Below are 12879 nucleotides of genomic sequence, written 5' to 3'. Positions count from 1 at the left end.
AATGTTCTCGTGGAATCCTCTGCCTCTCTTTGCTGCACACAGCCTAAGTGGCGTGTGCTTATTTTAATGTCTGTCTCTCCTCCTAGAGTGTGAGCTTCTCAAGGTGAGGCACGTTTCTGTTTTATCTCGCTCCCATAGCCCCAGTGCCTTGCATAGCAGTGGGTGCAGATGGCGTCCTAAAATGAGAGAATCAATGAATGAGCAGCCTTAGGCTTGGAAACAAGGGCATGGGGAGAGCGTGGAAACACCGTGCATTTATAACTTATTCTTCCATTGTTAAAGCTAACCAGATTCTATTGTAATTCTGCTCTCTCCAGCCAGCACTGTAAGCAATAACTTTATTAAGGTCAAATAGATATCACAATACAGTATTTATCCAACAGGGTCCAGAAACCGGTTACAGATATCATCTAAGAACCACAGCTGGTTTGTGCTAAAATGCTTCCAACATCACAGATCACACAGAGTTTATACATCGATAACAACTTTTATCTGGAAATACGGATGCACAGTTTGCCCTCGCTGTTAGGCCTTGATGTTCCAATTGAGTCAAAACAAAGAAGGGAAGACTGGCGTTTTCTTGATAATGAAAAAATTCTGAGGAATATTTCATGAGAACCGTCTCTGGGATCAGAGTTGCTCATGGAAGTCATTTCTAATTTATGATTCAAATCGGAATTAGTAATTGGTAAGTTAAGCTGTGACTTGAGAATTTCTAATAATTGGATCAAGGAACATATTAGCTTTACAAATAAATAGGATTTAAAAGTTTGGCTGCTCGTATAGGTTCTACAGAACATTCTTTATAAATTAATACATTAGCACAAAAGCTTCTCGACTATGGTATCTGATATCTGCATCTGTATTACTCTAAGAAAACAGCACTCCATAAACACAAACGGTTATTGGGCCTATTGTTTATGGTCCATAGGATAAGAGCCACAAAACATCATAGAAAGTTACGAGAATGTAAATACTTAGCTAAGTAGATAGAATAAGTATTGGGCAGTTACCATATATAACACTGAATATTGACTAATAGGGAAAAAAAAATCCCAAACCTTAGTTACGGTGCAGTCAGAATTGGGTAAAGCCAAAGAGACAGATTTGCAAGTATACAAAGTAATGAATATATTTCTTTAAACGTCCATGTAACAAATTCATGGTGCAAACTGGAAAATTTTCATAAATACACTTCAAATGTTCATTTTGTGAGAAAACGCATATTCATGCACTAAACCTTATGAGCACTGATTCATTAAGTAAAAAAAAAAAAATACAGAGCAACTGTCTGAAACAAATACTTAAGAGACTCACAGTCCTACAATGTCTGCAACTAAACACAATAATACATGCATGTGTGATACACCAAATTGTCTTATAGAAATCATTAAAACCTCTTTCGCATCAAAACGCATAGGAAAACTCAGGGGTATAGAATTTACTTTATGCACATTACATACTAGAGACAGTAAGCTTCCAAATGCTTTCATTATCTCCACACACCTACAAAACGACCATACAAGTATCTGTGTATGTAATAAGGTACTCTCCAATTAGGCATCTATGATGAATAATGTATCTCCTCATGTCGTCTCCTCTCTAAGTACCATTTATCACGACCCAGGCCTTTCTGCCTTAATGAGGACTACAGATCTCTGATTTACATTCAACACCCTCTGCATTAATAATTGATTGAAACTCTTAAAAAACTCTTCTGCAACTAAAATGGAAGGTGGTGAGGCTATCGCCAGAAGAATGCAAAGACTACCTGTTAAATCTGATTGGTAAAAGAAGCGGGGCCACTGGACTGTTGGCCAAACTCATCTGAGGATGGCCCCATACTCGCCTGCTGGCTATACCCGCCACTTGACCCATAGCTGTCTTGGTTGTACCCGCCTTGGTTATAGCTACTCGAGTGCTTTTCCATTGGGTCTGAAAGATATCTCTGTCCCGAGGAATGCCAGCCGGTCTCCTTGAAAACAAACCAGATGTTTCCAGCCCAGAGGATAAAGTTCAAGAACCCAAAGACCTGAAAGGAGAATCAGAGCAAATGAGTTGATAGATGGAAACACAAGAAAAATCTCAATTTCAGAAAATCCTTCAGAATACATACAACATTGAGATCTCTTTCAATTTTTCATTTGGAACCGCTGTTTCATTTAGAATATTTAACATTTATTTATTTATTTGTTTGCATCCAAGTTAGTTAGTATATAGTGCAATGATTTCATAAGTAGAATCCAGTGATTCATTCCCTATGTATAACACCCAATGCTCATCCCAGCAAGTGTCTTCCTAATGCCCCTTACCCATGAAGCCCATCCCCCTCCCACAACCCTCAGTTTTTTCTCTATATTTAAGAGTCTCTTATGTTTTGTCTCCCTCCTTGTTTTAACATTTTTGCTCCCCTTTCCTTATGTCCATCTGTTTTGTATCTTAAATTCCTCCTATGAGTGAAGTCATATATTTGACTTTCTCTAATTTCGTTTAGCATAATACCCTCTGGTTCCATCCACGTAGTTGCAAATGGCAAGATTTCATTCTTTTTGATTTCCGAGTAATACTCCATTATATATATATGCCACATCTTCTTATCCATTGATCCATCGATGGACATTGGGCTCTTTCCATACTTTGGCTATTGTAGATAGCTCTGCTGTAAACATTGGGGTACATGTGCCCCTTCAAAACAGCACACCTGTATCCCTTGGATAAATACCTAGTAGTGCAATTGCTGGGTCATAGGCTAGTTCTATTTTTAATTTTTTGAGGAACCTCCATACTGTTTTCCAGAGTGGCGGCACCAGTTTGCATTCCCACCAGCAGTGCAGAAGAGATCCTCCTTCTCTGCATCCTTGCCAACATCTGTTGTTGCTGGGTTGTCAATTTTAGCCATAGAATATCTGACTTTTACTGAATGCTTACTACACGTTAGGCACTGTGGAAAGGGCAATCCATTCATTCTGTCTGAGAAGAAGGTATTATTATTATACCTGTATTAAAGATGTGGAAACTGAGGTCCAGGATAAGAATCTTGTTCCAGGTCACATGACTTGGTAAGTAGTAGACGAGGGTCAAGCCCTGTTCTGTCTGACTCCATGGTCTGAGCCCCTACTTAAGCTTATTGTCTCCCCAAGTGAGGTGTTCCTCATTGTCTGTAAGAAGTCTTCAGGGGCTACAGAGTTGAGAACTTTGATTTTAATAATAGCGCATTAATTTATAAGGTTACCTTCACTTCATGGCTAGAGAGACTACTCTTCCAGTTTTTGTAATGATATAAAAAAAATGAGTCAACTTAAAAAGTATGGCATAAGCAATCGTGCAGGTGGTGTGCAGATCAGCACATGAATGAGAGGGTACACAGAGGTTATGACTTCGAAGAGTTGTACTTTCTGTGCCTCTCACATCCAGAAATGAATGTTGAAACCAGACTCTCAATGCAATACGGGCTTCAGAGAGGTATGAGGTATTCTCCCAAGAACTGGATGTGAGGCTTTCCTACGGAGATTCCTCTTACTCTCCAAAAGGGTGTTGTTGGTGAGTCAGAGGACCAGGTGTAGCCTCCCCAGACCCTGCCTGTCTGATGGAAGCAGAGCTGTTTGCTCGTGCCAGAGCCTCGAAGAGAACAGCTGTTCTGCCACCTTTCCCAGGGCACACTGGTTGACCTGGGAATTAACCAGAAGCAGTCAGTTGTAACAGCCCCCTACCGGAGATAGACAACAGCATGAGATAAAGCTGTGATGGCATTAAAGCATATTTAATAACCACTCCAGCTCAACAATCACCATTCAAATTGGACTTGGGCCACCGCCACAGCTCTGGATTATAGGGTGCTGGGCCAGCATCTATCCTCAGTTGCTGGATGGTAGGGGGGTCCCAAGTGCCCTGCAGGTGGGGGTGGGGGGGCCAGTGAAGTCAAGATGAGGCGCCTTGGGGACCTGGAGCAGGGGCTATTTACCAAAGTATTTCAGAATTTTAGCAGCAGGTGGATCAGGACACATTACCTGAATGTCACCTTTGGACTCATCCTGCGGGTTTTGAAATCACACTGGCTTCAACTGCACTTTCCTGCTCCGTGACCTTGGACAAGGCAGTTAGCCTCTGGACCTCAACTTATTATTTTGTTTTCCTAATGTGGAATGAAGGCTATTCGTTCCTCGGGTGACAGTGTGAGGATTCAAGAGAATGTGTACAATGCAGCTAGACGGTGCTAGACACATTCGAAGATGCTTCCTGCCTGGTAAGCAGTGTTCTGAATACTTTCTCAAATATTTCCATGAACTGTATTCGCTTGGCCCTTTTGCTGCAGCATAAACTGAAATGGGACTTTGATGGCAAGGCCATACTCTTGAGGGACGTCGGCAGCCAGAGCAGTCACTGTAGGCCCTCGCCTGATCTAAAAGACTGGTTTATCCTGGCCAACCCCCCTTCTTCCTTCTCTCTTCTTCCACTCTCTCTTCTTCCTTTAATGTTAGCTGATACTTATTTAACATTATCTTATGCCATGCTCCAGGCTCCTTGCTGATGGGAGATACAAGACATAATGAAGGTACTCCCAGTATAATAGTTGTGTGACCAAAATGAATTTGGTAATCACGGACAAAACTCTAATTCACATGCAGGACTTTTTATCAATGTGTACAATAGCTAGGATATTTTCCACCAAGAGGAGATCTCGATTAAACGGTATCTTTGTGAGTGTATGTCAATGTAGGAGTAGAAAAGATTATCAAGGAATCTTCTCAGATATCAAGAGATGGCTCTGCCCAGAGCTCTAATTTTATGTTTCCCCTTGCTCGGTTTCTCCCTTTTGCTGGCTGCTACTTTGCTTCTAGAAAAGGGATGCTCAAGAAGAACCTAGCAATCAGGGGCATGCAACTTAAAAGTGAGTACACAAACAAGGCATCCCCATGGGCATGTTTCAGAAGCAGGCACGTCTTATCCCGCTGTCATCACACAGGTATTGCAGACTCCTGGCTGGCACATGGGCCCTTGAATCTTTTCTTGCCATTTTGTTGCAGCTGAAGTTAGAGTAAGGATTTTGATTCAAGCTCAGATGTGGAGGCAACAGAAGGAGAGACTGCAAGCCACCGTGCGTAGCAGGAGGAAGAATGAGGAGGTGAAATCTAGATTGGCCAAGAAGACGTGTCAAGATTGCCTATAATGAAGCTGGAGAAGCAGAAGTAGAAATTGTGAATAGGATAGTTAGGCTCAGAGAACCTTGGAAAGAGAAGTTGAGAGAGAAAAACACGTTCTTTCCTCCTACCCTCTTCGTTGGGCTCTAACCACTATATGACATTTAGGAAAATGAATGCATTTACGAGGCAGCTTTTCGGTCGACACTTATTGAACACCTGCCATATGCTGGGCACTATGCTGAGAGGACTTATAACATATTATATCATTGAATCAATGGTCTTGTGAGGTCTGTTTGATAAGAGCCCCATTTTACAGATAATGAAACTAAGGTTTAGGGACCTTAGTGCATTTGTCCAAGAGCAGTCAATTATTGAGTTGTGGGGCCAGGATTCAAACCCAGGCAGACGGACTCCACAACTGTGCCCTGAACCATTTCGAGTGGCAGCAGCATTAACAGAATTTGGCTCTACTCTGGCATTGCCGTCACTACTTGAGAAGCCGCGAGCAAATCCTTTCACGGCACCTACCTGCATTTGTAATGTCTGGATAGCTCCCCTGCCTATTTGTGTTGGTGTGAAATCATAGATGCCAAGATGCTTTGGAGAAAGTAAATTTGTTACCCAGGTAGAAATATCATTGCTATTGTTGAACCACTTACTTGTAGAGGTCACTCCTATGGGTGTGTCTGACTCCTTCTCCAAAGCCTACACTTGCTTAGTAGGCAAGGTGGTTTGGTTCTGTGAGCCATATTTCTTCTGCAGGATTCCGCAAACCCTGAGCCAAGGTGGACATGTGGCCCAAGATGAGCTAATGAGATGCTCTCTGCCCGGAATTTGGGATTAGACCTGAGTGATTTTAGTTCAGCCCAAGATGTTTCTTTAAGAAGAAATATAATCTCAGAAACTGGGGGGTGGCTATCTTCTCTTGAGACAACAGGAGAAAGAAAGACAAATGCATCCGAAAAGAGACAATAATGTCACAGGCATTCAGAAAGAGAGAGATGAGAGATGAAGAATGTAAACTGTCCAGCTTCCTGATAATTCCTGGTCCTGGGTTCTGCCCTTACAGTGCTAGTATTTTTCCAATTACTTTTACCTCTTGTGAAAAGCTAGCTCAATAGGATTTGAAGCCAAACGAGTTTGTAATGAAAAAAAATTGCTGTGTTCTGGCAGATTAACATTCTTTCCCTCTGCTTTTGCTAATAGAAATTTTGTTTCCCTTGTAAACCCCGATGCAGTCAAGTGGCTTGAGCTCTGTGGTGGAACTTTAAATCAGGAGCAGAGTAATGCAAGTCAGATACAACATTCTTTGGTATCTGACATTGAGAACCTTGGTCCTGCTCTAGATGCTGCTTTTTTAACAGTCTGTTTCATCAGATTTCATCAGTTTTCTGAGCTACTTAATATCCTTCCAAAGATTTTTTTTTTTCCTGATGAGGTTAGTCAGAGTCAGTTTCTGTTACTTGCAACCCAAACACTCCAGCACATACGGACGTTGAATGTCCATAAGTGGGGTCCAGAGAATGGAATTTAGGGATAGGTGGATTATTTTGCTTTGGCCAGTTTGAAGTGAATTTTCTGTCACAGGAACTGGAGGACCTTTAACTGATGTAGATCCGTAACAGTAACAGCAGCAAACCTGTCCTTTCTCCCATGACATGCTGTCTGGTTTCCATCCATTTCTCTTTTTGATTTAAAAAAAAATTTTTAATTCCATATTTTATTTAAAATTATATATGTACCTATGTGTCTAATTTTGTGGATTTTTTTTTTTTTTATCTGAGTATAGTTGATACACAACATGGATGGGCCTGCAGGGGGTTATGCTACGTGACATCAGTCAGGTAGAGAAAGGCAAATACCTCTTTTTGATTTTAGGAGACACGTCACATGGTTTCTCATTCAAAATTCCCATCGCCTAGTCTAAAACTTACTAGAGACAGCAAAGGTAGAATTAAATAGACTCTGTAGGACGTCATAATGTATTAGATTGATTATTAAACCAACAAACGTACTGGATGATTTTCTCTTGTTGTTCTCTTAGGTTTTGAGATCAAGATTATAATAACATTCATTCCGCCCTGCCTAGAAACACGCTACGGAAGCAGGAGAGTCTATTTCAACACACGCCTCCAAGTATTCAAGTGTTTATCTGTGGGTGTGTCTGGCAATGAGCAAAAATGACGGCGAGGACCTCCTACATACTTTCTTTCCATGTTTACTCTCTTAGCAAGGCAGGATTCACAGTCAAAGCATCAGGGAGCACCTGGTAACCCTGTCCCCTACTTAAATGCCTGCTCAGATTAAATTTCAGAAAGCTGTAGAAACATAAGTTAACCTTGAAGCAAAGATAATTATTTTTAGGGGCTGCTCAAGAATGTTTTTCTTTCAGCAAATACTGTCAGGTTCTCTAGTCTTCAGTAACTACTACTCTTTGCTGCCATTATAGTTTCTGTTTTTCTTACACGCAGTTTCTTTCTTTAAACTAACACAAGAATCCAATTTAGTTGCCCTGCTCTCTGTCAGATTGTCTGTCTTCCTGTGAGAGCTATACATTTGAAAATATTCGACTTTGTTCAACTCATATAGTTCAGCTTTTCCAAAGTTACCAGGCAATTAAACCGGGAACATGGAGAAGATTAAAAAAAAAAAAATTACCTTAATTGTTCTAAGTATTTTTTCTACTGTGCAGCTTTCCTGTATTCTATCAGGTCTGAGTGTTTTTCCTCCAGACAATCAACTGGATGTATTCTAGCTATGTGTGGCTTGAACAATGTTTTCTTCCCAGGAAACCTCTCTGCCATCAAATATTCCTTTTACTTCTGGCAGGCGTCAGACTTAAAGTTCAAATTTTATATCTGCTTCTGGCTTAGAATTTTGACTTGACTGTCATCCAAGCAGCAGCTGCCAATACCTGCTGCGTTCTTATTAAGACTCCATAATTGGCAGCATTAAAGCCTATGGGTTCTGACAATAGAAGACTTGAAGGCCAGAGGATCATCTTGCACATGGAGTGAAATATCGCCTTTTAGACTGGCCTCATTTTGGAGGCAGAAATCTCCAAGGTGACCTCTGAGATATTTTTCCTATTCATTTGGGTGGCAAACAAAGGTTTGGGAGGTAAAGCATAGATGAAAACATACCACGGAAGTGTTTAAGCTGGACATTACAGGGCTGTGGACAGCCATGCATTTGTTGGACGGCTGTTTGCAAGCTGACATCAGTAACAATACTTCCTTAGGATCCGTCGCGACCTTGACATCAGATAGTCCTTTCGCCCAAGCTGATGAACCCACCAACCACAAAAACGAAAAGACTACAGTGACGATGAAGTCCTATAGAAACAGAAAGATAAAACAGGAAGAGAAATGTGAATTCTAGAAACAAATTGATTACTTTATACAATTATTTGGCTTGCTTTTTGGGAAATTCCAAGATCCCACAGCTATGGAACCAGGAAGTTGAAAAACAGATAAAAGAAAGTTTTGTGATATTTATATTTGTCTAAAATAAATAATAGTAATATTTATTGAATGCTTGAACTGTTCCAGGAATGATGCTAAGTGCTTATAACCCTCATCTAATTGTTCCTAAAACACCCCTGTGAGGAAGTTACTATCATTATCCCATTTGCGGATGACAAAACTGGGACAGGGAATGGTCAGACAGCTTGCCTGAGGTACCCACAAATAATCAGCGATGGCATCAGCACTCACACCCGGGCAACTAAACCTCTAGGCCTATGATTGTAACTGCCGTGTTAGGATGGCTGCAAACACAGAGATCTGCTGATTGTTAAAGACTCCTAGATAGCAATATTCATTTATTCACTCATTCATGTTTTTCAGTGAACAAATCTACGTGCCATCCAGTGTATGCTTGAGACTGTGTTCAGTGGAGGCAATAAATAGCTGTGATGTTTTGACTGCTTTTTATGGGCAAGAGGATTTATGTAAAATTATCCTTACAAATGCCATGTTAGACAGTGTTTTTAATACCCATTTCTCGTGATTCATCGCTTACATATGACATCCCAACAAGTGCCCTCCTCAATGCCCATCACCCATTTATTTTTCCCCCCTCCCCCTTCCATTAATACTCATTTTAAAGATGAGGAAATCAAGGCCCAGAGATATAAGGTAACAATATAGAAAGGGGGAGAGCCAGAATTCAAATCCAGATCTGACTTACAAAACCATCTGCTATGAATACAGGGGAGAGAGGCTTCTTTTTCTATATGAAACAATATCTCTATGATGTAAGATGATATTTAAATGTTTAAGGAAACAATACCAAGCTTCTGATGATGGGGATGCTTCTCAAATCCTCCTCATGACTCAGAGCGGGTGGGGAGTCAGAGTCACTGTCCATGTCTTAAGCAGACCATGTTCTGATATAGGACAGTCTTTCAGATTTACTGTATTTACATTTGACTAACATAAAAATATTTCATACTGCTTACCTAGTATACTAAAGACCCTGACCTGGAAAGGAAGCGTACATTTGCTATACCAAGAGAAAGGTTTCTGTTTTAGTCTAAATGATAAGCCTGTCAAGTACAAAACTTGCCCCGTGTCTCCTTCCTACCCAAGGGCATGGTACATTTCACTTGCTCTGGTTAGTTTTCCCTCATGACATGACTGAAGGAGTTTTCATCAAGATCCCATGATCAACACCAGGGAAACTCTTACATTGTAAGGATGCTGTTGTGGATGGTATTTGTTAGGTGTGGCTTTTGTGGACAATGTTCTAGACTGTCCACTTCTAAGAGTGGCTGCATTTTCACAGAAACTGTTATCTTTTCATCCAAGGGCTGTTGCAAATAATATGACTTACCGGTTGACCTTTTCATGTTGGCTCTAGAAAATTCAGGGCTAATTTGTTACCTGCTCACAGGGTTTTTAATGGCATGGATATTTTAACCCTATTCCCAGCCTTGTTTTATATACCCATTCTTTCTTTCCCTTCTCATTTTTAATTAATTCCAGTTTGAGTTTCATATATTCTTGTAAGCTATCTTAAGTTGTTTCTGGAATGAGATGGTGGTATAAACAGGCAAACAAATACAGTATCTACAGCAATCAATAAGAATATTTGGAATCAAGAGACTCAAGTGTTTGAGTCTGAATTATAAACTGGAGAAATGATTACGAATAAGTAAGCCAGGTTGATTGTGTCAAATACAAATTCAGGTTCATGTTCAATCTAGTACCAGATTCATTCATGGATGCCTTCATTCAAACAATTTTTAAAATTTTTAATGTTTATTTACTTTAGAGAGACAGAGTACAAGCAGGGGAGGGGCTGAGAGAGAGGGAGACACAGAATCTGAAGCAGGCTCCAGCCTCCGAGCTGTCAGCACACAGCCCGACGCAGAGCTCGAACTCACAAACCGTGAATCATGACCTGAGTCAAAGTTGGATGCTTAACCGACTGAGCCACCCAGGTGCCCCTCAAACAATAATTTTTGAGTAATGTGCCAGATATTGAGCAATGTCTTATGAGGGATTTAAAAAATGCAAGATGTGCACTCTGCTCTCTTGATATTACATATTTTTTAGGGGCTATAGATACCCTGCCCTTCCAATTATGAGACAGGAACTGTCATTATTTCTGTTCATCATAATTAAAAATAGACTTGAGAAAAGGGTGTGAGGATGGGGAAACAAGAACAGAGTCATGTGAAGACCTCTTCCTTGGAAATTGGAGAAAATAGTATCAAAACTTTTAGACTTATTTAATAATAGTAAGAATACCTAACATTTGTGGGGCATGTATTATGTGTGAAGCACTATTCCAAGTTTACATGAATTAAGTCATTTGATTTTGACAACAGCACTGTGAAACAGATGCTAATCCTGTCCCCATTTTACATTTGAGGAAACTGAGGCCCTAAGGGGTTAAGTAAAATTGCTCAGAGTCTGGAGTTAGCAAGGGGTAGAACCAGGAATGTAAGCCTGGCCATCTGCTTCTGGTACCTGTGAGCCTGATTGTTCTATACCCCCCTCATGGCTGCCTTAAGGAATATTGATCTTCTTATTTAAAGCAAGTACACTAAAATTTCAAAAGTTACACTGGAAGTCCTGGTTAATTTAAATATGACGAAATAGTAATGAATCATTTTCTATATATAGGCTTCATGAAGTCAAGGATCTCTGTCCTTGAGGGTAAATATGTTATATTTGGGATCACATCCAAACTTTTACCCCGGTACCATTTTGTAAAGAGGCATCAGCCTATCATATTAAGGTATTTCTCACACAAGTTAACAGCTCAGAATCTGTCTTCAGATAGACCGGGGGCTGACTACTGACCCTGCTACTTACTATGTGTTCTTGGACAACTTGCTAGACAATTTGAAATTTCAGTTTAGCTCACTGTAAAATGGGACAATAACAGTATCTGTCTCATAAGACAGTCGGGAGAAGTGAAAATGTGGTTTTTCATTTGTCTGTTTTTCCCAGTAAGATGTCAGTTCCAGGAGGGCAGAGACTGTCTACCTTGCTTATTACTGGGTCTTGGCAGAAGAGTTGCCATCAATATTTATTAAGAGAGGGAAGGAAGGAAGGAGGGAAGGAAGGAAGGAAGGAAGGAAGGAAGGAAGGAAGGAAGGAAGGAAGGAATATACAAAATGTTCTCAGTTTTGTTAAAATATTTACATTTATGTATATAACATTGGAGTTTACCTAGTGGTCGGTGGTAGGATTGGAGATGATTTATTTTCTTTTATATAAGCTTATGTATTTTTATACATGCCTTATTTTATAATTAAATCAAATAAAAAAATGTGGCAATGTGATTAAGACATTGATTGATTATATCAATGGCTCTTCCAGACAGAAATTCAGATGGTTCTATTTGTCCCTACAGCAGCATCAAGATTCATAATTGGACCAAATAATAAATGTCATTAGAATAGAGAGTTTTGCAACAAAGGGCTTCAGAAAGTAGTCTCGGGCCAGATTTTCCACAACTAAGCAAAGTGTGAATATGGGGGAGGTTATGTAAAAAATTCTGGGTGAAGAATATATTAGCCTGAACTTTTTTGTTTTTTGGCTTCGGCACTGAGCGCGAGTTTGAGGCCACTTGCAGGGCGGGAAAACTGGGAGCAAATCCCTGACCCCACGCTTCTCCTGCCAAGGCTCCCATTGGCCACACCAGCTGGAGCCCAGAGGGCAGGGAGCCCATTGATGTGATCCATGCAGCCACGTCCTGAGCACAGAGCATGGTGGGGAGGGGCAGGGCATCCATCAGAATCTGTCCCCCGAACTAGAGGTCGTCTTCGGGGCCGCAACCACAGCTGCCGTCACCCGTGTTTACCCAGCATTTCCCACATGCCAGGCACTCTGCTAAGCACTTACGGGCATCATTAACCTTATGACATACATACTAGAAAAGCCCTGCTTTTCTTATGAGGAAACTGAAGCAGAGACAGGTCAAATACTTTGTGTATAATTAATGCCTGGCTTGATTACTGCAGTGTATCGTGAACTTTCTGTAAGGTTGGGGGGAAAGACGCTCTTTGGTGTATTTTATGTAGATAATTACCTTAGCTGGTGTTCTCTGAGATTTAGTCATTTTGGCAGTACCTAAAAACAGTTTTGATATTATCCACATAGTCTTGTGTTATTGCTTAATATTTAATTTAAAGCAAATTACCCTTTTGACATAAATAAGGTTATCTCAGAAGGAAATTATACGTGTACTATAATGCGAAGCCAGTAGGACTTGCCATAGA

The 12879-nt window shown here is 40.6% G+C and overlaps 1 protein-coding gene across 1 annotated transcript in view; it reads right to left on the bottom strand.

The window, feature by feature from the left end:
- Window positions 1-324: 324 nt before the first annotated feature.
- Window positions 325-12879, bottom strand: part of SYNPR (synaptoporin) — a 311982-nt gene continuing 299427 nt past the window's right edge. The window contains exons 5-6 of the mRNA XM_019469833.2: window positions 8285-8476; window positions 325-2032 (exon numbers count right to left, since the gene is read on the bottom strand). Coding sequence (XP_019325378.1) covers window positions 1775-2032; window positions 8285-8476 — 450 coding nt within the window. The 3' untranslated portion in view covers window positions 325-1774. The remainder of the gene's footprint in view (window positions 2033-8284; window positions 8477-12879) is intronic.

The sequence above is a fragment of the Panthera pardus genome, unplaced genomic scaffold (genome assembly GCF_024362965.1).
Source record: "Panthera pardus isolate Hobbes unplaced genomic scaffold, ASM2436296v1 HiC_scaffold_8, whole genome shotgun sequence".
NCBI classification, from domain to species: Eukaryota; Metazoa; Chordata; class Mammalia; order Carnivora; family Felidae; genus Panthera; species Panthera pardus.
This window is presented reverse-complemented; position numbering and strand designations above follow the sequence as displayed.